Below are 21649 nucleotides of genomic sequence, written 5' to 3' on the forward strand. Positions count from 1 at the left end.
CACCATTACACCATCAGCACCAGCCTGAACCTTTACAAGGTAGGACGTAGGCATCCCTTCATGTTGTTTATACCAATTTCTAACCCTACCATTGAGTGCATTCCTGTTCTCAGCTGACAGAAGCGGCATCCAGTGTGGTCTTCTGCTGCTGCCGCCCATCTGCAGATTCAGAGGTGTTTTTCTCCATATCTTGGTTGTAACCAGTGGTTATTTGAGTTACTGTGTCCTTCTTGTCATCTTGAAACAGTCTGGCCGATGTCTTCTGACATCAACAAGATTTTCAAAGACACTTTTTTGGTCTTTTTTTTGGACTGGCCTGTCTGTCTTGTTTCTGACTTGTTCTTGGTGATTGTCTGCCTCAAAAGCAGCTGAGCTGCACATACAATGACACACACTATAGAACAGTCTGTTTTACCCCGATTCACATTTAGCCCAAAAAGACCCAAAACAGATTTATTCTCTGCAGTACAGTTATACAGTATATGCATGTGTTACCTACAGTGGGGCAAAAAAGTATTTAGTCAGCCACCGATTGTGCAAGTTCCCCCACTTAAAATGATGACAGAGGTCAGTAATTTGCACCAGAGGTACACTTCAACTGTGAGAGACAGAATGTGAAAAAAAAATCCATGAATCCACATGGTAGGATTTGTAAAGAATTTATTTGTAAATTAGGGTGGAAAATAAGTATTTGGTCACCTCAAACAAGGAAAATCTCTGGCTCTCACAGACCTGTAACGTCTTCTGTAAGAAGCTTTTCTGTCCCCCACTCGTTACCTGTATGAATGGCACCTGTTTGAACTCATCATCTGTATAAAAGACACCTGTCCACAGCCTCAAACAGTCAGACTCCAAACTCCGCCATGGCCAAGACCAAAGAGCTTTCGAAGGACACCAGGAAAATTATTGTAGACCTGCACCAGACTGGGAAGAGTGAATCTACAATAGGCAAGCAGCTTGGTGTGAAAAAATCAACTGTGGGAGCAATCATCAGAAAATGGAAGACATACAAGACCACTGATAATCTCCCTCGATCTGGGGCTCCACGCAAGATCTCATCCCGTGGGGTCAAAATGATCATGAGAACGGTGAGCAAAGATCCCAGAACCACACGGGGGGACCTGGTGAATGACCTGCAGAGAGCTGGGACCAAAGTAACAAAGGTCACCATCAGTAACACACTACAACGGCAGGGAATCAAATCCCGCAGTGCCAGACGTGTTCCGCTGCTGAAGCCAGTGCATGTCCAGGCCCGTCTGAAGTTTGCCAGAGAGCACATGGATGATACAGCAGAGGATTGGGAGAATGTCATGTGGTCAGATGAAACCAAAGTAGAACTTTTTGGTATAAACTCAACTCGTCGTGTTTGGAGGAAGAAGAATACTGAGTTGCATCCCAAGAACACCATACCTACTGTGAAGCATGGGGGTGGAAACATCATGCTATGGGGCTGTTTTTCTGCCAAGGGGACAGGACGACTGATCCGTGTTAAGGACAGAATGAATGGGGCCATGTATCGTGAGATTTTGAGCCAAAACCTCCTTCCATCAGTGAGAACTTTGAAGATGAAACGAGGCTGGGGCTTCCAACATGACAATGATCCAAAACACACCGCCCGGGCAACAAAGGAGTGGCTCCGTAAGAAGCATTTGAACGTCCTGGAGTGGCCTAGCCAGTCTCCAGACCTCAACCCCATAGAAAATCTGTGGCGGGAGTTGAAAGTCCGTGTTGCTCGGCGACAGCCCCAAAACATCACTGCTCTCGAGAAGATCTGCATGGAGGAATGGGCCAAAATACCAGCTACTGTGTGTGCAAACCTGGTAAAGACCTATAGTAAACGTTTGACCTCTGTTATTGCCAACAAAGGTTATGTTACAAAGTATTGAGTTGTATTTTTGTTATTGACCAAATACTTATTTTCCACCCTGATTTACGAATAAATTCTTTACAAATCCTACCATGTGGATTCATGGATTTTTTTTTCACATTCTGTCTCTCACAGTTGAAGTGTACCTCTGGTGCAAATTACTGACCTCTGTCATCATTTTAGGTGGGGGAACTTGCACAATCGGTGGCTGACTAAATACTTTTTTGCCCCACTGTATGTGATTAAATAATATTTGGGTTTTTATCTGGCTTAAAGATTTTAGGCCTTATTTAAAGCAAAATATACAAAAACACAGGTTTGAAATGGACATGTTGGACACACAAAGGAGAAATTAAATTAACATGGATATAGTAATGGTGTAATGGTGGCTAATGGTGTAACTGGGCCATGTCACAAAGACAAATGTTGCCACACAGTTCATTCAAGTTGATTCTGGAGTTTTTCCATCAATGTGCATGTCTGTCTTCCCACTTCACTGCTGCCATATTGTACCTGAGACTATCTAAATACAGAGAGGAAAGAGTTCGTCGAAACTGAGGTGCTTTCCTGTGACATAACGTTCGCAATTCCAGATAGTTACTGATTTGTTATGTAACACATTTCCAAGAAAAATGGATAAAGGAAGTCGACCAGCTTTCTTTTGTACAGATGTTTAAACCAGGAGATTGAATAAAAAGTGAAATGTGTCATGCAGTTCGTCAGTGCAGCATTCACAGCTTAGCGAACTTTGCAAATTTGGGAGCAATAGGGTTGAATCTGTCTGAGTTCATTTAAGAGTTAAGCTTTGAAATTTGGAAACTCAATTAATGCGATCACAGTGTGAGCGTCTCTGAGTTTGAGTGCGTCTGAGTCGAGCTTGTCGAAAGCAAAACTGTGTGATCTACACAGAATAAGGACAAAGGACAAAGTGAAGACAACATGTGATGGCAAAACCCGGTTTAATCATTTTGTTAATGTGCCGTCTGTGTCGACTGTGTTTATTCTGCGTTTACCCCGTACTGGCCACAGTGTTCATGAAATGTCTGCTCATATCAGCCTCGATCCAAGATTGAGATATCAGGGGTATGCTGTAACCAGGCATACTGTGTAGACATGTGCAGGTTTGACTTTTGTTTATTAACGCGTTTATCTTTTGTCTTTCTCTTGGTGTTTTTGCTTATTTGTGAATGCAGCTTTCATTCATCAGATAATGCAGGTGGCGTGATGTGAGGAATGAATTGCCAGACGCCAGCTGTTTTGAGCAGTGGCTGTTTTTGCAGTAAAGAGACCGCTTTTAGAGTGCATGAAGATTTCAGCAGCTTTAAGCATACAGCTGCAAAATTCTTGTAAACACATATTTTGTAAAAAATGAAAGAACTCTTTTAGCGTGAATCTTAGGGCTTAAATTGTAAGAAATAAATGTGTAAAATTACAGAAAATGTTCTAGTGGCTTGTTGGACAGACTGTCCTGCAATTATAAAGTGAACTTTTGTTTGTTAATTCAAAGATAATGTCCTATTTCGTTTATTTATTTGTGTATTTCTTTATTTTACTGTGTACAGATGGTGCAAAAGAAGACATTTCTATAGTACATAGTAAAAAAACAAAGTTTTCTATCATTTAATTATCTTTTACTCAGTTACGCTGGTGTGACACGAATGGCCATGGGGTGGAGATCTTTATCAGCTGAAAAATGTGTGAAAATGCAATTAAAGGTCCAAAATTTATGTCATACTTCACACTTTCACAAGGCCATCTAGTGGGATGGATCGTTGTCCTTGCCGGGCTGATTCCGGCCCCCAGGCCTTATGTTTGACACCCCTGACATGAACAGTTTTTGCTCTAAATCTACTGCACACCTGACAAAATTGCAGACTATGATGAAACAGCCTGCTTGGATAGAGAGCCTGTTTTGATATTGATAGCATTTACATTTGCCTCATTTAAAAAGGGTCCCGGACAGCAGACATGCACTTGTCCCCGGTCGTATTTATGGTATCCACTGCATTTTGATAAACATATATGCAGACTAAAAGTGGAACACAGTAATAAGAAGTTGATTTTAATAACAAAATTATTACAAGCAGTAAGACTGCAGTCGTTTTTTTATACGTGGGGCTTCTGGGAAACACCGGTCTTGGTGTTTATACTCTGGCAGGGTTCAACTAACAGGTTTACAAGGGTAAATTCTGTCACAGCAAACTTTTGCCTGTTTATAATTAAGACTTTACATATCAAAACAGGCACTCGATAGATGTTGTCTTTCTTGGAAGTTTTATACACTTGTTATTAAAAATAGAAGGGTGCTGGGAGAGTGCAGGCCTCTGCCAATTTTATAAGATCACTCACCTGAGATTTAATGGGTTCATACATTTACCCGCTGAGGTGAGAGGAAAGATTTATGTCATGCTTAGGCAACTGTTTAAATTTTTAATTAGTCCACTGATCACGTGTGAAAGCAGTGGCAGGTTGATATAGAACGTGACATCAGTTTGAGAAAACACACTTACTATTGTTACTGTGCCAGTAACACTAACAGACATAAACTGAGGGATTACCACTGGATTTATTGTTCACTGGTTTTGAGAGGCAAGCTTGATATAAGCTCTCCTAAATGGATTTGATGAGTTAAACTGGCCTCCTTTGCGTTGTCTCCTCTTCATTGTTTTTGGCTGATAAAGTAACTGGTGCAATGAAAAAGTCTAAAATCGATTGCAATACTTTCTTAAAAAGACAAACACCTTATTAGTTTATGTCAAACATATTTATATGATCTGCTTGCTCATCAGCTGGTGATTCTCTCCTCAGGGCTACATGCGTCCTCTCAAACAGCCAGACAGCGGCTCTATAGTGGACCCCCTGCTGGTGGACGAGATGTTCTACCAAATCCCAGAGATCCTGGAGCACCACGAACAGTTCCTGGAGCAGGTCTCCGGCTGCGTGAGCCAGTGGCACGACAGGCAGACCGTTGGACACCTTCTTATCCAGTCGGTAAGCAGATATGGCAATAAGTCAAAGAGCACACATGCAGCTTCTTAACAGATGAGAACATAAGATATTTGGGCCATCATCAACACACACATGGGTCTTAAGAAAGTGTTGGACCATCAGAACACTTCACTGTGCCCCACCCAAATCTTTCATCTCAATTTTGTTTTGTGGCATGAGCCTCAGATGAGGTCGCTTCTTCAGTTTAAAGTTTTAGCTTAAACTGCAAGCAGTGTGGAAATGGCCCTCACACCTTGGTGCACGTTGAGGTGTGCCATCACCCAGGGTTGTCCTGCAGATTAGGTGTTTCCTGCAGTCATTTCGGTGTGCTACCTTTACTCTAATTGTTACTTGTTACTTGTCACTTCCCGTGTAGGGATGGGTACCGGTAGGTTCTGACATAAATGGTAGTAACCAGACCAAAAAGCAGCACACATTTCGGTGCTTTATTTCGGTGCTTTATTTCGGTGCTTTTTTTCCCCTGAGATGTCATACACTTTGGATTCTAGCCAATCATTTTACCTTTCTGAGGATAGTAGGCGGGCCCAGGTAGGTACTTATCGGACACGGAGTTAGCAACATCCTCCGAAAACCCGAAGAGTAGAGTCCTGGCCTCTAGCCCTGCCAGTGTAGCAGAAATGATGACGGATGATGATGGCAGCAACAGCCGTTCTTCTCTGCGTGAGTAGCTTAATGTTGTTCGTGTGTAAGCTAACCATGTTATTAAATTAATGCATGTAAGGTGAACTAGCATACACCGTCGTAGTTACATGCCGCTGTCTTCTTGTTTGATGGCTGATACTCCCTTCACCCTGGTCAAAAAGGCTAAAATGACCAAAGAAAAAGAGGGAAACAGCTAAACATGAGAGGTTTTTGGACAAAGTTTGTGTTTTTTCCATTGATTAAGCACTGCTCCCACACAAGAGTGATACCATAAATCCCCTATAGCCGCAGAAAAGGCTAACATTGTTATCTTTTTACAAAAAAAAACAGCTGAACATGAGAGGTTTTTGGACCAATTTTGTGTTCTCCATTCTTGAAGCACCGGTTCGGGCACCATTTAAGCACCGGCACCGTTTCAAAAGTACCGGTTTGGTACTGGTATCGGATAAAACCTAAACGATACCCATCCCTATTCCTGTGCACACTAGGTGGCATTAGAGGTCTCCACTTATGCTGTATTCCAGAATAAGTCAAAAGTCAAATTTTCGGAGTTCTCGGTTGGCATTTGAATCTCGAACACCCCCACAACTTGGATTTCCCGTTTAGGAAGTTGGAGGAGCTCCGCCTACCCCAAGTTAGCAATCTACAATGGCGTCAATGAACACGAACAGCTTTAAGACTGTAATTTTTATCTAGGAAACTGCCATTAATTAATGAACATGTTGGAGAAGACCCACTTATTATATGTCATGGTGCATGGTGTATCATGTGTGGAACCCACAGTGAAAATTTCATGTGCGTGGGATGATGTTTATTGCTTAGTGGAGATGTCCTGTAGCCACTAGGTGGTGCTATGAGCATGACTAAATGCTGACACATTAGCTGTCTCCAGACTCAGATTGATCTCAAACATGTGACATGTTGAGACAGACTGAACAATGTACATTTGAGCTCTAACAATTTCACAGCCTGTGATGAATGATCATTCTGCCATGGACATGCCCATTAACGAAAACTTAAAAGCTTCCCAATTTACCATTGGCAAGTACTTTTTAGTCGACTTCTACTGTTTTGGTCCTGGTACCAATACTGCCTTTGTATAGAAAGATTGTCCTATTTTAGCATATTCAGAAATTTTATCTTGACTGTAAGCAAGAAATCCCTTCATGTGTTCCAATAAAGCTGTTGTACATGAGAAAGACATGGAACATCCGACAGTTTAAACCATAACACTATCCCATTGAATTTTGAATTAGTTAGAATTGGTCCACAACTTAAAAAAAACAAAGAAACCACTGAAAGTTACACCTCTTCATCTGTAAAGTGAAACCTTTATGTTGATGAAAAAGATAGCGTGTACGGTGTTTCTGTGGACGCTATTATTTGCAAAAGTAGGGGCAGAAATGAAGCATCTGTGCAGACATGACTCATACGACATTTACTTTCCTGTAGACGTGAGCCTGAATGAATAAACAAACTTCGAATGAGGGGAAACTGTTTTTATTGAAAGATGGTCTATAGTTGGCAACACTAGTTTCATATTTTGTTTTTCCAGTGACCGCATGTTGACCCATTTAAAACTTCCCATGACCCAAGTGTGGCTCCCAAAGAAAAAAAAAAGTGCTCCAGAGCTTCAGTGCTGGGCTAAATGTCAGATTTGAGTTTCCTAAGAATAAAGATAGAGGATTTTAATTCCAGGCTAAGAGATTTTCACTAAACAAATTCATCACCGAAGGTACTCAAATGCCAGCATTTGTTCCCTCAGTAGGTCACTGCAGACCATAATCAAAACCCCTAACAACAAACTGCATGTTTAGTAGTAAAGCAGATTGAGAAATGAATCACAAAATTAAATAAACTCATTAATAAATTTTTCCTGTCTGTTTGGAGTAGATGTTCCTTAAAATGACGGTGTAAGAAATGCAATAAAAAGATAACACTGAAAATAACTGTGTGCCTTTGTAGCTAAAGCTGTTGCAACGCTCAGAATGAGGACCCCTCCCCCACCCTTTCCCGCCCTCTCTCCCGCTCTTAAAGCGGCAGCGGTCACTACCGCTACAGGCCTCGTTGGCGCAGTAGGCAGCGCGTCAGTCTCATAATCTGAAGGTCGTGAGTTCGAGCCTCACACGGGGCATAAAATTTTCTGTCTCTTTGTTTGTCCAAGTTGTTTATATGCTTCATAGATTTTAGAAAAAGAGTCTTACATGAAGTGTTTTGTTTGATAACGATAAGTTAAGATGAATAGGATTTATTAAACAAAACACATTAGACTCTAATGCAGTAAGTCCTGCAATGAAGTGCAGGCCTTACTGCTGTCTGTTACGCAGCCATCTGGGAGCATTTGTTATGACAGACAAACTCAGCAGGGGTTCGAAGTTCATTTTGTCAGTCCATAAAATCCTGGACGTTACAGTGATCCCATGCTAATCGCAAACAAACAGCGGAGACGCGCAGAAAATAAATACTACAATAATAGTAAACAATGATCTTATCAGGCACAACACTGACACGACAGTTTCATAAAAAGTAGATTCATGTTTTCATAACTGTATTTTTTACTTTTTGTTTTTAGAATATAATATATACACATTCAGCCAAAGGTTTTACTGAATAGTTTAATCGTCATTACATCATTATGGGTGCAAATATCAGTTGGGGTTTTTGGGGGTGGTCTAATGTTCGAAGGTTAACACATTCAGTGTATTTACAGGGTAAGGAAACTAAGTTTCACCAGATTTTATTCTTAATCTTTCTTCCATTTGTTTCTCCCCGTGTAACTAATCTTGCTCATCCTGCTCAGATTTTATTTGTCAGAATTTTGTTACTGAGAGGCGGATGATAAGGATAGGGAAACCGGAAGTCAGTCCATTTCATCAAAGGGCAGAAAGATGATGACTCAGTGACGCTAAATACAGCACCACATTGTGGTTCTCTCTCTGCTCGTGTCGCCGACTGCTGTGTCTTCTACCCTTTTATTTGTGAAAAGAAAGCAGGTCAGGGTGATTCATCTCAATCTGTGCGTTTCTGTTGTGAGACAGAGAGGACTGCATCCTCAGATTTCTTCTTCTTTTATTCCTTTTTTTAGTGCCAGTTAAATCAAGTGGAAATCCACTAACGTGAAAGCTTCTTTGTGTGGCTTAGGAATTAAAATAGTAAAATAGTTTGATCTTATATGCCGTTTGTTCTGTTGTTGTCTTCCCTGATTATTTAAACCTCTTAAGTGTAGCTGGTTTATACTGGAATTTTATGTTTTGCTCTTTGCAAGAAATTGAACAAGACTGTGGTGTCTGTGTTTCACAACAATCACCACAACAGTCGCCTCAAGCTGCTTTATATTGTAAGAAGAAGACCCTTCAATAATAGAGATAAAACCCCAGCAATTATATGAACCTTTATTGAACCAGCAGGGCTCAGTGCATTGTGGGAAGCCCCCAGCAGCTTAGACCTATTGCAAGATTCAGGGTCACCTGATCCAGCCCTAACTATAAGCTTTATTAAAAAAGACATTTTTAACTGTCTGTCTCCTGAATCCAAACTAGGAGCTGAAAGCTGAAGGCTTGCCTCTTATTCCACTTTTAAATACTCTAGGAACCACAAGTAAGCCCTCAGACTCAGTGCACAAACTAACTGAAATGTCCTCTTTTTCTTCTCTCTCTAGTTCTCCAAAGAAGCACTAGCTAACATGTACTCTGCATACATTGACAACTTCCTCAATGCTAAAGATGCTGTGAGGATTGCCAAGGAGGCCAAGCCAGCGTTTCACAAGTTTCTGGAGGTGAGTGTTGGATTGAAAAAACTTCTTTTATACATAGTAACGATGCAAGTTTGTCCACTACCAGCTTTTTGTTAGTGACAAAAATGTAGCTTTAAGCTTTAAGTTATGTGTTGCTTTCAGTGTTCTCATTTTTTTTCTGTTTTATAACCATCATCCAGCTTCATTGCAGGCAGAGTCAGAGAGACTTTATTTATACCTAAGGGGCAATTCATATAGATGATACCTTGCCGACCATACATACAATACACAAACATCACATTGGGGAGGCAGGTCAGGCTAGGTAGCACTGGCCGTTTGACAGCAGGAGCAGCTGCTGTGGAACCACTTCACCATCTTGTGGTAGAGATGTGAATTACAGGATTGAGCCAGCTGTAGAGCCTCTGATACTGGTGGTTCTTATATCATCCACTTTGTCTTCATCCCCCCCTTCTTTTAATCTAACAGCAAAACATGCGTGAAAACAAGGAGAAGCAGGCTCTGGGTGATCTGATGATCAAGCCGGTGCAGAGGATTCCTCGATACGAGCTGCTAGTTAAGGTGAGTGATTTAAAAATCGAACTATGAGCCTGCTGTGAAAGTAACTCAGACTGTTTAGTGATGGAAAGCCCACTTAAACAGAGATGAATGTGCTGTTGTTTGTTCAAGGATTTGCTCAAGCACACTCCAGAGGATCACCCAGACCACCCGTACTTACTGGACGCCCAGAGGGACATTAAACGACTGGCGGAGAAGATCAATAAAGGAAGACGCTCTGCTGAGGAGGCAGAGAGGGAAGCCAGGGTCATCCAGGAGATTGAGGCACACATAGAAGGAGTCGAGCATGTGAGACATTTGCTTACCTCTGCTGATTTGAGCTTTGTTGTCTGAGCGTTATGTTTTTTTCTAAAGCCGCTTTCACCCAGCATAGATAATAAAAACAATAAAGTAAAACAATAACTTCCTTATATGTATGTTTGTCTCAGATTCTAAACCCCCAGAGGAAGTTCTTGAGACAAGAAATAGTCATGGAGGCGGTAAGAAACACTCCTGGAATTATATTATAAAGCTGTATTATATTATAAGGTGTGATCCTCTTGTGAAGGTTACATTTTTCTAACCCTGTACTTGTGTTCCTGTCTCTCTGTAGAAGACAGTGGGTGGAAAGAAGGATCGTTCCCTCTTCCTCTTCAGTGATCTGATCATCTGCACCACTCTCAAGAGGAAGTCTGGCTCATTAAGACGCAGCTCCATGAGCCTGTATGTAATGCACACAGGCCATCAGAGCACAGTTTCTAAACCATACTGCCCCCTGGTGTTAAACAATATGTACACCAGATGTTCACTTTTTTTTTCTCAATTACATCTTTCCTGTTTTTCCCTTCATCCCTCCTCAGATACTCTGCTGCCAGCGTGATTGATACTTCAAGTAAATACAAGTTTTTGTGGAAACTTCCCCTGGAGGATGTGGAGGTGGTGAAAAGTAAGACTTATGCTGCAGTTTGTGTAGAACATGGATCTATAAGTCATATCTACCACCGAAAAACACACAAAGAACCAAAATAATTTTGTTGTTTGGTACTTTGTTATATAAAATCACCTGGAGAAGTAATGTGGAATTTGCTTTTGCTGTTTATTTTTCACCCTTTTCCAGGCTCCACGCAGGCAACAAATAAGGACAGTATCCAGAAGATGATTGGCCGGTTAGATGAGGATCTCAGCACGCTGGGTCAGATCAGCAAACTGTCTGAGACCCTCAGCCTCCCACACCAGGTGCTGTGAAAGATGCAGTGACAAAAAACTCCATCGTTCTCTCTCTTTGCACATCTACTTTTCTTGGACACATGGAAACTTCTTCTAGTCTCCTCTTTGAAATATTCAGTTATATACAGGTTGTTACAGACATAAAGAAAAAACTTTATTGAGCGTTTCATCTTTTCTCTCTTTCGTCCACTTTTGTGCGTTTGCGTTGTGTTTACAGCTGAGTGTGCGTGGCACTTTGAAACTCAATTCTACCCTTTTTTCCTTTTCTTTCAGCCCCTAGACGAGGTAATAAAGGATCTGATGGCCTCGGTGCACAGGGAGCTGTCGGATAAACAGTCGTTGGCCTTCAGTATGACCTTCCTGCCCACGAAGCTGGAGTTGACCACTGCTTCTGCAGAGACAAGCTTCATTTTTGAGTTTGCTACACCCGACGCTCGCTCCAGCTTCGAGCAGGCCTTTGAGGAGGCCAAGAAAAAATTAGGTAAGTCGAAAAAAGTTTTAGAGTGAGATACAGTATTATTTTCTCCACTAGTTCAGGAGCTAAAGCATGTGGGTGATTTCATGTCTTGCTTGACTTTCTTTAAAAAAAAATGCTCTTACTTCGATCTAAATATGGCTAATTCTTTTTGTGTCACGTGTGCTTAGCAATGAATAAGGACCAGTGGGACCCAGAGTTCCTGAAGGCCATTCCCATTATGAAGACCCGCAGTGGAATGCAGGTGAGAGCAGTGGGAAGCATTTTCTGTGAAGCTGCCCTTTTTTTTATCCACAGAACAGAAGAACTCATTACTTTGCTGTTTGTCTCCAGTTTTCATGCGCCTCTCCCAGCCACAGCTGTCTAGACAGCGGATGTGAAGTGTGGGTGTGTAACAGTGACGGATACGTGGGACAGGTGAGAAGAGATTGGATGCGATTATGCCATGTTCTCCAATCAAAGAGGAAGAAACAAACACAACAAAAACACAACATAATTTGGATTTTGTAGACTGATGCTGATGTTTCCTTTGCAGGTTTGTCTGCTGAACATCAAAGATGAGCCCACAGTGGAGGCGTGTATCGCTGTCTGCTCAGCCAGGATTATCTGCATTGCTGCAGTACCAGGACTTAAGGGAAGGTCAGTACACACACACACACACACACACACACACACACACACACACACACACACACACACACACATGCACGGATGTGACTGAGTGCACAGAGAGACAGGTTGTGTCTGATTTAGAAAAGAATAAATCTGATGAAGGTCTTTAATGAAAAGTTTTTTCCAATTTCACTGATTTGTTTTTCTACAAAAAAGAAAGTTATTTTTGTTTCTTTTTAACCATATAAACTGGGCTAAAAGTCAGCCATATAGTATTACCTTTTAATGATCATTAAAAAAGTTGATCCATCTACTGTTCACTGAAGCATCATCAGAAATAGTCTCAGGGGATGGGTGGCTGTCAAGAAACCATTCTTAAGAAAGGGAAACACGGAGGAAAGGCTGAGGTATTCTTCATGTAATTACACAAGACCTGGTCTGAAAATCAGTGGCAACAGGTCTTAAGACTTCAAATCAAGAGGGGAGACGTGCAACATTCAGTGTCTACAGCTATCTGTGAATTATGAACACAAAAGTACTGTCAGATTTGATCCACCATGCAGTACCACCTGGAAAGCTTCTCATTGGTAACAGGTTCATTTTTCTGCATGACAGTGATCCCAAACACATTGCCAATATAGTATAAGCATACCTGAATAGAAAGTACACACAATCCACACAGTCATGGATTGGCCTCCCCAGCACCTGGACCTTTGCATTATTGAGGCACAGAGACATAGAACAGAACAAAAAGGCAACCAACATCCAAAGAAGAGCTTTGAATGTCCTTCAAGATGCCTGGAGAAATATTCCTGAAGACTACTCAAAGACATTACAAAAAACCTTACTTGAGAGAGTTCAGGCTGTGTTAAAGAATAAATGCAGTTTAAATATTATCAAATACTGACTTTCAAGCTTATTGTACAAACTCTGTTTTTGCTTGCTACGCTGTGTTTCCATCTATCCCTTCAAGTACCTTCTATTTCCCAGGACTTTTGCACAGTAGCCTATATACTGCTCCATTAAATCTGTTGAAGAATTTAAATACCAGTCGATATTAGACCCCACAAAATCTTTAATCTCAGTAAAAAACCCAAACAAACAAGATCAAGTGTGCATCTAACGACAGCTACTGTCTGTTTCTGACTTTATCTTAACTAATCGCTCTTGACTTCCCAGGGAGCGTGGATCAGAGCCTCCTCTTGCACCTACCTCTGTGGCAGCTGGTCACACCCAGCAGCAGCTCCTCATATCCATTTCTCAGTCAACTCCAGAATTAACAGAGCAACCTACAGGTGAGTTAGTGGCTTTCTAAATTATATCACTTCATGTTCTTCTTGCGTAAGGTCTTTTGTGAAATTTGTGAAAATGCATTGATTGTATCCAGGACCAGGGGCGGAGCTTGTTCCGTTTGACAGTGACGACACAGATGACGAAGACTCCCCCAGTCCCTCTTCAACCCTACAGAGTCAGGCCAGTCACTCCACCATATCGTCCAGCTACGGCAGTGAGTAAACACTTCGGTCACACACACTTTATTTACACCCTCACGGTCTCTACCATTCCTTCAAATCTCATCTTCACCCCAAAGATGACGAGGGTCCAGGCTCCAAGGACATGGCTACAGAGACCACCAGCAGTGAGGAGGAGCAGGAGTTCCCAGTGCCGAGCTCATATGGCTCTCAAGGGATGCTGGGGGTCGGTGGCGTAAGCCGCGTCCACGCAGAGAGTCCGATGGATGGCCGTGCCATGCGCCGATCGTCTCGCGGATCTTTTACCCGGGCGAGTCTGGAGGATCTGCTCAGTATAGACCCAGAGGCCTACCAGAGCTCAGTGTGGTTGGGAACGGAGGATGGATGGTGTGTGGAATTACTGGACCTGTGTACTCAAGCGATTTTAATAAGCTATCTTTGTTTGTTTGTTGGTGTACTGCTTTCACCTAATTTCCTATGTTGCTGCCTTTGTTAGCATCCACGTGTACCAGTCCTCAGACAACATCCGAAACCGTAAAAACAGCATGAAGATGCAGCACTCGGCTTCCATCCTCTGTATACTGTGAGTCTGCCTAGCTAACTTTAAAGTAATAGAGAATTATTCAAAAACAAATTTCAAAGGTCAGGAATGCTAGATCTTATTGGATACTATCTAAACCCTGCTTTTACTTTACCTCCTTTCATTTTTCCTTTTTACATCCTTCCTTTTTTCTTACTTCAGGTATTTGGACAACAAAGTGTTTGTGTCCTTAGCAAATGGAGAGGTGATTGTTTACCAGAGAGAAGCAGGTAAGGTCAACTGTGCATGTGATTGGAGTAAGCAATGGCTGAAAAAGAAAACGCTGTAGTGTTGCTTTTGGCATGCAGCACTTTTATTTGTCCCCGATCACAGCATCATTCCACTTCTGTCTTGCATCCTCACTTCACCATCCTGGCCTGGATCTTTAGTAAACTCTGTTACTGTTGATCTGGATTTGCAGGTAGTTTCTGGGACCCTCAGTCTTCTCAAACATTAGTTCTGGGTACACCTACAAGTCCTGTCACCAAAATGGTTCCCGTAGGAGGGAAGCTGTGGTGTGGCTCACAGAACAGAGTCCTTATCATCAACACATCTACACTAGTACAAGAGGTAGGTGGAAAGATTAGATGAGAGGGAAGCAGAGAAAGATCGGCTTTGTAGGTCAGAATCTGGAGGCTTTAGATTCACATCGGAATAAAAGGCCAGGCTGACGAGACTGACAAGCAGGAGCACTGGCGCGGAAGAAAGTTTACCCCCGTCTCTCTCTTTGTTCCTCCCAGCACTGGTTCCAGGTGGGCACTGACAGCAGTCGGTGCGTGACATGCATGGTGGCGTACAGTCAGGGTGTGTGGCTGGCGTTGCAGGGCAGTGCGCAGGTCAAACTATACCACGCTCAGACCTGGGAGAGCCTGACAGAGGTCGACGTGGCACCAGCTGTGCACAAGATGCTTGCAGGTATGCAGAAAGACTTTTTATGTGTTTTAGTTGTTTTGTAGTATTATAGTTCTTTTTATAACATTTTCCTTTTTCAAACTAGTGGAAAGAAAGTGTTTGTCATTTTTAAACTTTAACGGTGTCTGACCACTGTCTGTTATTAATCTGACTTTGTTTGGTCCCTGTTCAGGTGCAGATGCGATCATCAGACAGCACAAGGCCGCCTGTCTGAGAATCACAGCTCTGCTAGCATGTAAGGATCTGCTGTGGATTGGCACCAGCGCAGGTAAGAAAACATGTTTAAATGGATTAACCAGATTTTTAACTTGAATTTGCTATTAAATCAAGATTAGAGTGCGATTTGACATTGTTTTTTGTATGTGTAAATGGCCTGTATTTGTATAGCGCTTTACTTAGTCCCTATGGACCCCAAAGCGCTTTACACTACATTCAGTCATCCACCCATTCACACACTTGTGATGGCAAGCTACAGTGTAGCCACAGCTGCCCTGGGGCGCACTGACAGAGGCGAGGCACTGGCGCCACCGGGCCCTCTGTAGGCAATGGGTGAAGTATCTTGCCCAAGGCAAGGGCCCAACAGGCCCAAGGACACAATGACCGAGACTGTCGGTGACGGGGCTCAAACTGGCAATCTTCCGATTACAAGACGAACTGCCAACTCTTGAGCCACGATCGCCACCATGTGTGGCTCAAATAGCTCACTATGAGCTTCTGTTTTGTTCCAGGGGTGGTTCTTACGCTGGTGATCCCAGCAGTGAGCTCAGGAACTGTGGCCGGGACTCTGAAATTTCCCCTGGTGCCAATGGGCTCAGCCCACGGACACACGGGCCACGTCCGGTTCCTGACGTCAGTCGAACTACCAGAAGGGTTTGACATGAACTTCCCTCCTAATACAAGTGACCCCACAGGTTAGTGCTGCTTCCTTTTTTTGACATTTATTATCAAAAAAATTTCTAACTAGTACATATCACTGATGTAGTAAGGGTCATTCTCTAATTTATTTCTTTGTTAAATTAAAATATTATATTATTTGAATAATTACACCTTTCTTAGCCATACATTTCTTTTTAAATCAAATGTATATATATTTAAAATTAATCAATCAAAAACCTAAACACTACAAAAGTGCTCATCCCCACAGTCAGGTAAAGTGGACAAGCACTGTGTTTTGTGTGCTTCAAATCCAATAAGGTGTATATATCACAATCAATTCCTCACAGTAGGTCCATTGTCTCTCTTCTTTTGTCAGAATTTGTCTGTTTTATCTCATAATTTCATAAGAAGCTTTTAGTTGAAGTTGCTGGTATGACATATTTTACTGTGAGGGAATTGTAAGAGGGGAAAAAAGAATTATTAAATGGCAAACTGTAATTTAATGAGTTAAAAATCACGTAGATGTGATTTAATGCCCCTGAGGTTTAATGCCATTTTGTAAAAACCATAAAAATTTCATGTCACTGGTTTTACCTTCTTTATGGATTTGTAACAGCAGACCGTTACTTACGGACCATTACTTACTTGATGACTATTGCATGCTTCTTTAGTTAAATGTATAAAAAAGATTTTTTTAAAAGCATTATGCTATCATTTTTGTGAGCACATGAAGTCAACAAGTTACGTGATAATTTAGTTTAAATGTCTTAAATAAGCTTAAATTTATCTTAAGAGATCAATTTTAAGACATCTTGCAGACCCAAAACTGAACATTTGTGTAGAATGACTTTTAGGTTCGTACATATCTTTTCTATTTTGCTCCAGAAATATTCCAACTTCATTCATTTATGTTCAACTTTTAGGCAATCAGTCCCAAAACAGCAGCACAGTTGATGGAAGTCTCCAGAGGCGCGACTCCGCACGCCGCCGAGCTTCTGCGCACATCCCTCCGAAAACCAACCATCTAGTCATTTCCGGTGGCGATGGTTACGAGGACTTCAGACTGACTAATAGCAGTGAAACAGTGGGACGGGATGACAGTACCAACCACCTTTTGCTTTGGAGGGTTTGAGACAATCGAACTGTTAGTTCTACCGACCTGACCCAGCCTCCCTCTGGCTGAAATCAGCGCACAAGCTCCTCGTCCTTTAACCCCATCACTCCTCACTTTTCGGTGTTGCTGTTGCGTTCTTCTGCTCGGTCCGCTGGTCTCTATGTGCGTAACGTGGCTGTCGACTCCCCGGACTTCCTAATGAGTACGATCACTTCAAATCCAGTTTTCTTGTGTTAATGTTTCTGATGATGTGCATGTCTGTGTGTGCTTTTTCGGTTTGTGGCATCGGCCGAGTATTATCGGCAAAAAAAAGGTGTTTAGACTGAAGGAGCCAGAAAGACACAGAGAAGGGGGACTTGAACTATCACAGATGGACATATGTTCAAAATGAGAATGACAAACAAGAAAAGTCGACTTGGATTCTGCAGAGTCTCTGCACACGAGGCTGAAAGCGGACATTTATGAAAAACTCTGGCATGAATCAGGTGAAGCATGAGCTTGTCCTTTGAAATTATGTTTTTTTTGGAACGAAACACTTCATCTTAACTTGAGCTTCACATAAAACGCCTCCCAGCGATCTATAAATGATTATAAAAAAAATCAACAAAAGTGAAAGATATTAACACAGACTGTAGTTTGATGGATATTCGGAATAATGAATATGCCCTTGTTTTTTCAGCGAGATTTTAAGCATATCGAAGTTTTAAATGTCTGATCTTATAAGGAAGTGAAGGACAAACATCAATTCCACTGCCATCGATAATACATGTTACTGCTAACATCATCTTTCCTCCTGTTTAGGGAGAGTAAGCATCATTTATGTGCAATATGTGGCAGTAGAGGTATGTAACAAGACTGAACACATATACTCCCATACATTCATGCACGGCCTTCACTCAGTGAGTCAAGAGATTTGTGAAAAGCACGTGTGTTCTCTGTAGAAAATCACATCAACGTTTATCTTTTTTTCTTCTTCACATATTGATTTTTTGTTTAAGATGACAGAAGTGTAGATGAAGCAGTGTCCCACTACTGGTAGAGGAAAAAAAAAAAGTAGATTGAAGACATTCCTTCTTAACGCGACTATGCCAAAGCCTTTTGTGTGCTAATGTGTTGACACTAAGGGATCTGAAAAGATTTCTTTTGCCGTGAAATTTTCAGTGTTTGGAGCGTTCTGTCACGAGGAGAGATAGGTGATCTTTAAAGATGACGATAGGCTGTGGTAGCAGATGAAGATAGTTATGTACAGTATTTATGGTTTTGATTTTTAGCACCGCCTTTTACAGCACTTAATTTATAGAAGATGTAGCTTCCACTTTTCTTTTCAAGTTTAATAACGAGGAGGCTCGGTTAACAAAACTGATTACCAGGAGACAGATCTGCACACGAGGGGTGTAGGGATACAGTCCGGTCATGGTTCGGTACGATTCACAAGACTGGGTTCTTGCACTGTTTTGCATTATTTCCCTTTGCGCTGCATCTCAGAGCAGCTTTTAGGCAGACTGAAAACACAGCCACTCAACCTCGTAATGTATGGAAGTTTGTTTCCGCAGCCATCTTTAAGAAAATTTTTGAGTTAGCACGTCGAAATTTTGATTTATTATCCTGAAATTTCAAGTTGCGTGGCTTGAAATTTCGACTTACTCAGAAAAAACTTGAAATTTCGAGATGTATTACCTAATAATAACTAAATACCTCAAAATTTCGACGTAGCTCTGTCAATGTCACAAACAAGCTTCCATACAATTGAGTGCCAACTTCTAGAATATGCCTACATTCTTTTCCAGCTCCACTGTGTGTATTGTGGCACTTTCTTTACAGGACATGTAGCGCTAAAATGTATGGATACACCTCAAACACACCACATCACACAGACAGGTAGCAGTAGCTGCCGGAGAACCAGATGCTTGTAATAAGGATGATAAGGACAAATGCTGAGCAACTGCACGTGCCTTCAGAGAGATAAAGCCATTTCACTTACACATGCACAGTGACGGTGAAAAGTCAGCTCTGCCTCATCTTATAGCAGTGGAAGAAAATCATGACTACAGCTTGCACACACACACACGCTCGCCAGCCAGGCTTTGGGGTTAATCTGAGATTGTCTTTGATCCCTCCAAGCCTAGCAAATACTGCATTGCACCTTACCAGCCATCTGGGCACTTCTCCTCAGCTTTTCCCACATCCATACATGAGGATCCACTGTGAGAGATAGGCTAACAGCTATGAGGATTAGCTGGCCTTTGTGATAGCTGCTAACTAGAAAGCGAGCCTCTGTTAAAGTGTAAAAAAGTGCTACTTAAGTGCTCTGTTATCCAGTTGGAAAGCATTTTCAAAAAAGAGCTTTTTTTCTGGTTCCTCTGTTGAAGAAAAGTTCACGTAGCCTGTTAGCAAAAATTAAACGACTAGCTAAACATTTTGGGATGCATACTTATTCGGTTTCTTGTCGAGAATTAGCTAAAAAAGATTTATATAAATCTTGTGTGTTTATGAGAACAAAAATTAAGAAAAAGCTATCTTAAAAAAAACATCTACCAGTGTTTTTGAGGAAAGCTAATACCAAACAAAGTGTGTTGGAATTTATGTCGGTTTATAAAAAATGGAAAAAATAAAGCAGCGAGCTTAGCGGTTAACTAGCTAACTTTTTCTTGTTTTTTTCAGCTCATAGCGACTTCACTGTTTCCCATGATTATGGTTTTAACTTTTTACCATATAATGTGATCCTGGTGTCATGGTTTATGGTACACTTAAGTAACTCTCACAAGAAAAATAGAAGGTAACGGTTTAAAATTTTCAGTTTCCGCTAACTTTGAGGTAGCAGACATTTATTATTATTTTTTTAATGTTCAACAGAACTGATTAATGTCAGTGTGTCTGTGTGAAGAACTGCCCGAGATAAAATTTTGTGTATTTTTGCTGGCTTGAGAGCGTCAAAAATCCCTGCAGAAAAGGAGTTAGTAGCCATATTGGTCAACAGTGAAAAAACATCTGTGCGCTGTCTGTGCTATATTTTCATGGTGTGGGGTCTAACGTAATTACTTATTTTCCTAAGCTTTAAAGTACGGAAGCCTGTTTCTGCCACTGAGAAAAACAAAAACAGACAAACAAACAGTTACTCAAAAGTTTAAATTTCGAGATATGGAGTCTGTAAATCAAAATTTTGAGATGCGTAATTTCGAAGGTTTGAGATAACCTGAACTTTGATATAATAGCTTAAAATTTTAAATGAGATCTACCTGGCTTTTAGTTTTGTGTGACAGAAACAAGCCTCTGAAGAAAAGAGTTTGGTCATGGTCAGCAAGTTTGAATACAGCTTTTTCATAAACTTAGGTTTTCTTCCGCCTTAACAGTATACTTTTACACTGCCTCAGTAGTCACACATGTATAAATGATTGAATAATCACATTTTCAGCAGGAACATTTTAACCCAGTGAAAATGAAACTGAACTCCTTCACACACAACCTTTCTTAACGTCTTAAATATGAAGTAAAAATAATCAAAATCCCACCATCACTGTAACTATCAGCAACATGTATGTAAACCTCCTCATGCCCATTTGTGAACCGAGTCTTTATTGTTGTAAATATTGGTACATACTGCCTTTTTTCTGTAAATAGTGCACCCATGGTCCTCAAGTGTTGATATGAATCTAATGGCATATTTTTATATATTTGTGTAAGGTTTGTTTTTCCTGTTTGTATTTTTCTCCCCTTCCCCTCTGGCATGCGCTGTCAGTCATGTTTAAGTTATAACTGTCATAGATCTTACAAAAAAAGAAGGCAAGACGACCTCTGACAGATATTCATGTTTTCACTCCAGAACATGCTGATGTTTGCCTTGTTACAGATGTGACCAGGAAGGTAAAAATAAAAGTTAATAAATAAGAAGCTGCAGTTTTGCACTGCCGCCTGGTCGTAACTCTGTTGGACATGTTGCAGCTGTGGTGATGAATCAGAGTTGCTTCCTGTACGTAGCTGTCCTTGTTTTGTCACTGTGGTTTCCTCTTTGTAATTAAATCAGTTCACTGGCTCCAGTTTGTGCTCGTTTTCAGAAAGTTTGCACTTTACAACAAAGTATGTGTAGTCATGTGTGCACATTGCTCAAGAGTTGTGCGGTGCATTAGACATCATACAAGAGCTGGTTGGAAGGAAAAGTGTGTATTTCCCGACTGGTTTCTGGATGCTGCTGGCAAGTGGTGGATGAAATGAAATCAGCTGCAAAGAAGGTGCTTCACTAAATCTTCCTAGCGATTGCTTTGGTTGCTAGCGAATTGACACAGATGCCTGTAGTTTTTCACATTTCTCTGCAAATACTAATTGCCTATTTAATAAGTACAACTTTTCAAATGATGCAACTTTTTACTTGCAAGGCAAATCTTTTTGCAGACAAGTCTGTCAGTTCCAGTTAAATTACTGCAGGAATATGCTAGTGACCAAAGCAACCACAGGGTGGTTTTTGCCAACTGACTGGGGAATACACATTTTTTTGCCTAGCGACAGGTAGTTGTCAGGGTTGATTGGTCTGTAAGCCTCTGTGACTGGGACTTGATCAATTTTTGTCCCAGCAGCTGCCAT

General features: G+C 41.3%; 1 protein-coding gene, 1 long non-coding RNA gene and 1 other non-coding gene across 3 annotated transcripts in view; 2 read left to right on the forward strand and 1 right to left on the reverse strand.

Annotated features, from left to right (window-relative positions):
* The window catches only part of arhgef17 (Rho guanine nucleotide exchange factor (GEF) 17), a 67556-nt gene extending 46452 nt beyond the window's left edge, over window positions 1-21104 (forward strand). Inside the window, exons 4-25 of the mRNA XM_085429915.1 lie at window positions 4676-4858; window positions 9177-9293; window positions 9738-9830; window positions 9939-10115; window positions 10256-10306; window positions 10420-10529; window positions 10667-10752; window positions 10924-11042; window positions 11307-11514; window positions 11679-11752; window positions 11842-11925; window positions 12044-12147; window positions 13300-13415; window positions 13508-13627; window positions 13712-13979; window positions 14089-14175; window positions 14335-14402; window positions 14594-14742; window positions 14913-15087; window positions 15257-15352; window positions 15813-15995; window positions 16884-21104. Coding sequence (XP_085286041.1) covers window positions 4676-4858; window positions 9177-9293; window positions 9738-9830; window positions 9939-10115; window positions 10256-10306; window positions 10420-10529; window positions 10667-10752; window positions 10924-11042; window positions 11307-11514; window positions 11679-11752; window positions 11842-11925; window positions 12044-12147; window positions 13300-13415; window positions 13508-13627; window positions 13712-13979; window positions 14089-14175; window positions 14335-14402; window positions 14594-14742; window positions 14913-15087; window positions 15257-15352; window positions 15813-15995; window positions 16884-17092 — 2877 coding nt within the window. The 3' untranslated portion in view covers window positions 17093-21104. The remainder of the gene's footprint in view (window positions 1-4675; window positions 4859-9176; window positions 9294-9737; window positions 9831-9938; window positions 10116-10255; window positions 10307-10419; window positions 10530-10666; window positions 10753-10923; window positions 11043-11306; window positions 11515-11678; window positions 11753-11841; window positions 11926-12043; window positions 12148-13299; window positions 13416-13507; window positions 13628-13711; window positions 13980-14088; window positions 14176-14334; window positions 14403-14593; window positions 14743-14912; window positions 15088-15256; window positions 15353-15812; window positions 15996-16883) is intronic.
* The window catches only part of LOC146693915 (uncharacterized), a 340133-nt gene that overhangs the window by 66278 nt on the left and 252206 nt on the right, over window positions 1-21649 (reverse strand). The window lies entirely within an intron of this gene.
* On the forward strand, window positions 7580-7652 carry trnam-cau (transfer RNA methionine (anticodon CAU)). The gene has a single exon. It is a non-coding gene; the product is annotated as a tRNA-Met (tRNA).

The sequence above is a fragment of the Copadichromis virginalis genome, linkage group LG14, assembly GCF_057382275.1.
Source record: "Copadichromis virginalis isolate Kocher_CV1m ecotype Utaka linkage group LG14, C_Virginalis_male_GT1.1, whole genome shotgun sequence".
In the NCBI taxonomy this organism is placed as follows: domain Eukaryota; kingdom Metazoa; phylum Chordata; class Actinopteri; order Cichliformes; family Cichlidae; genus Copadichromis; species Copadichromis virginalis.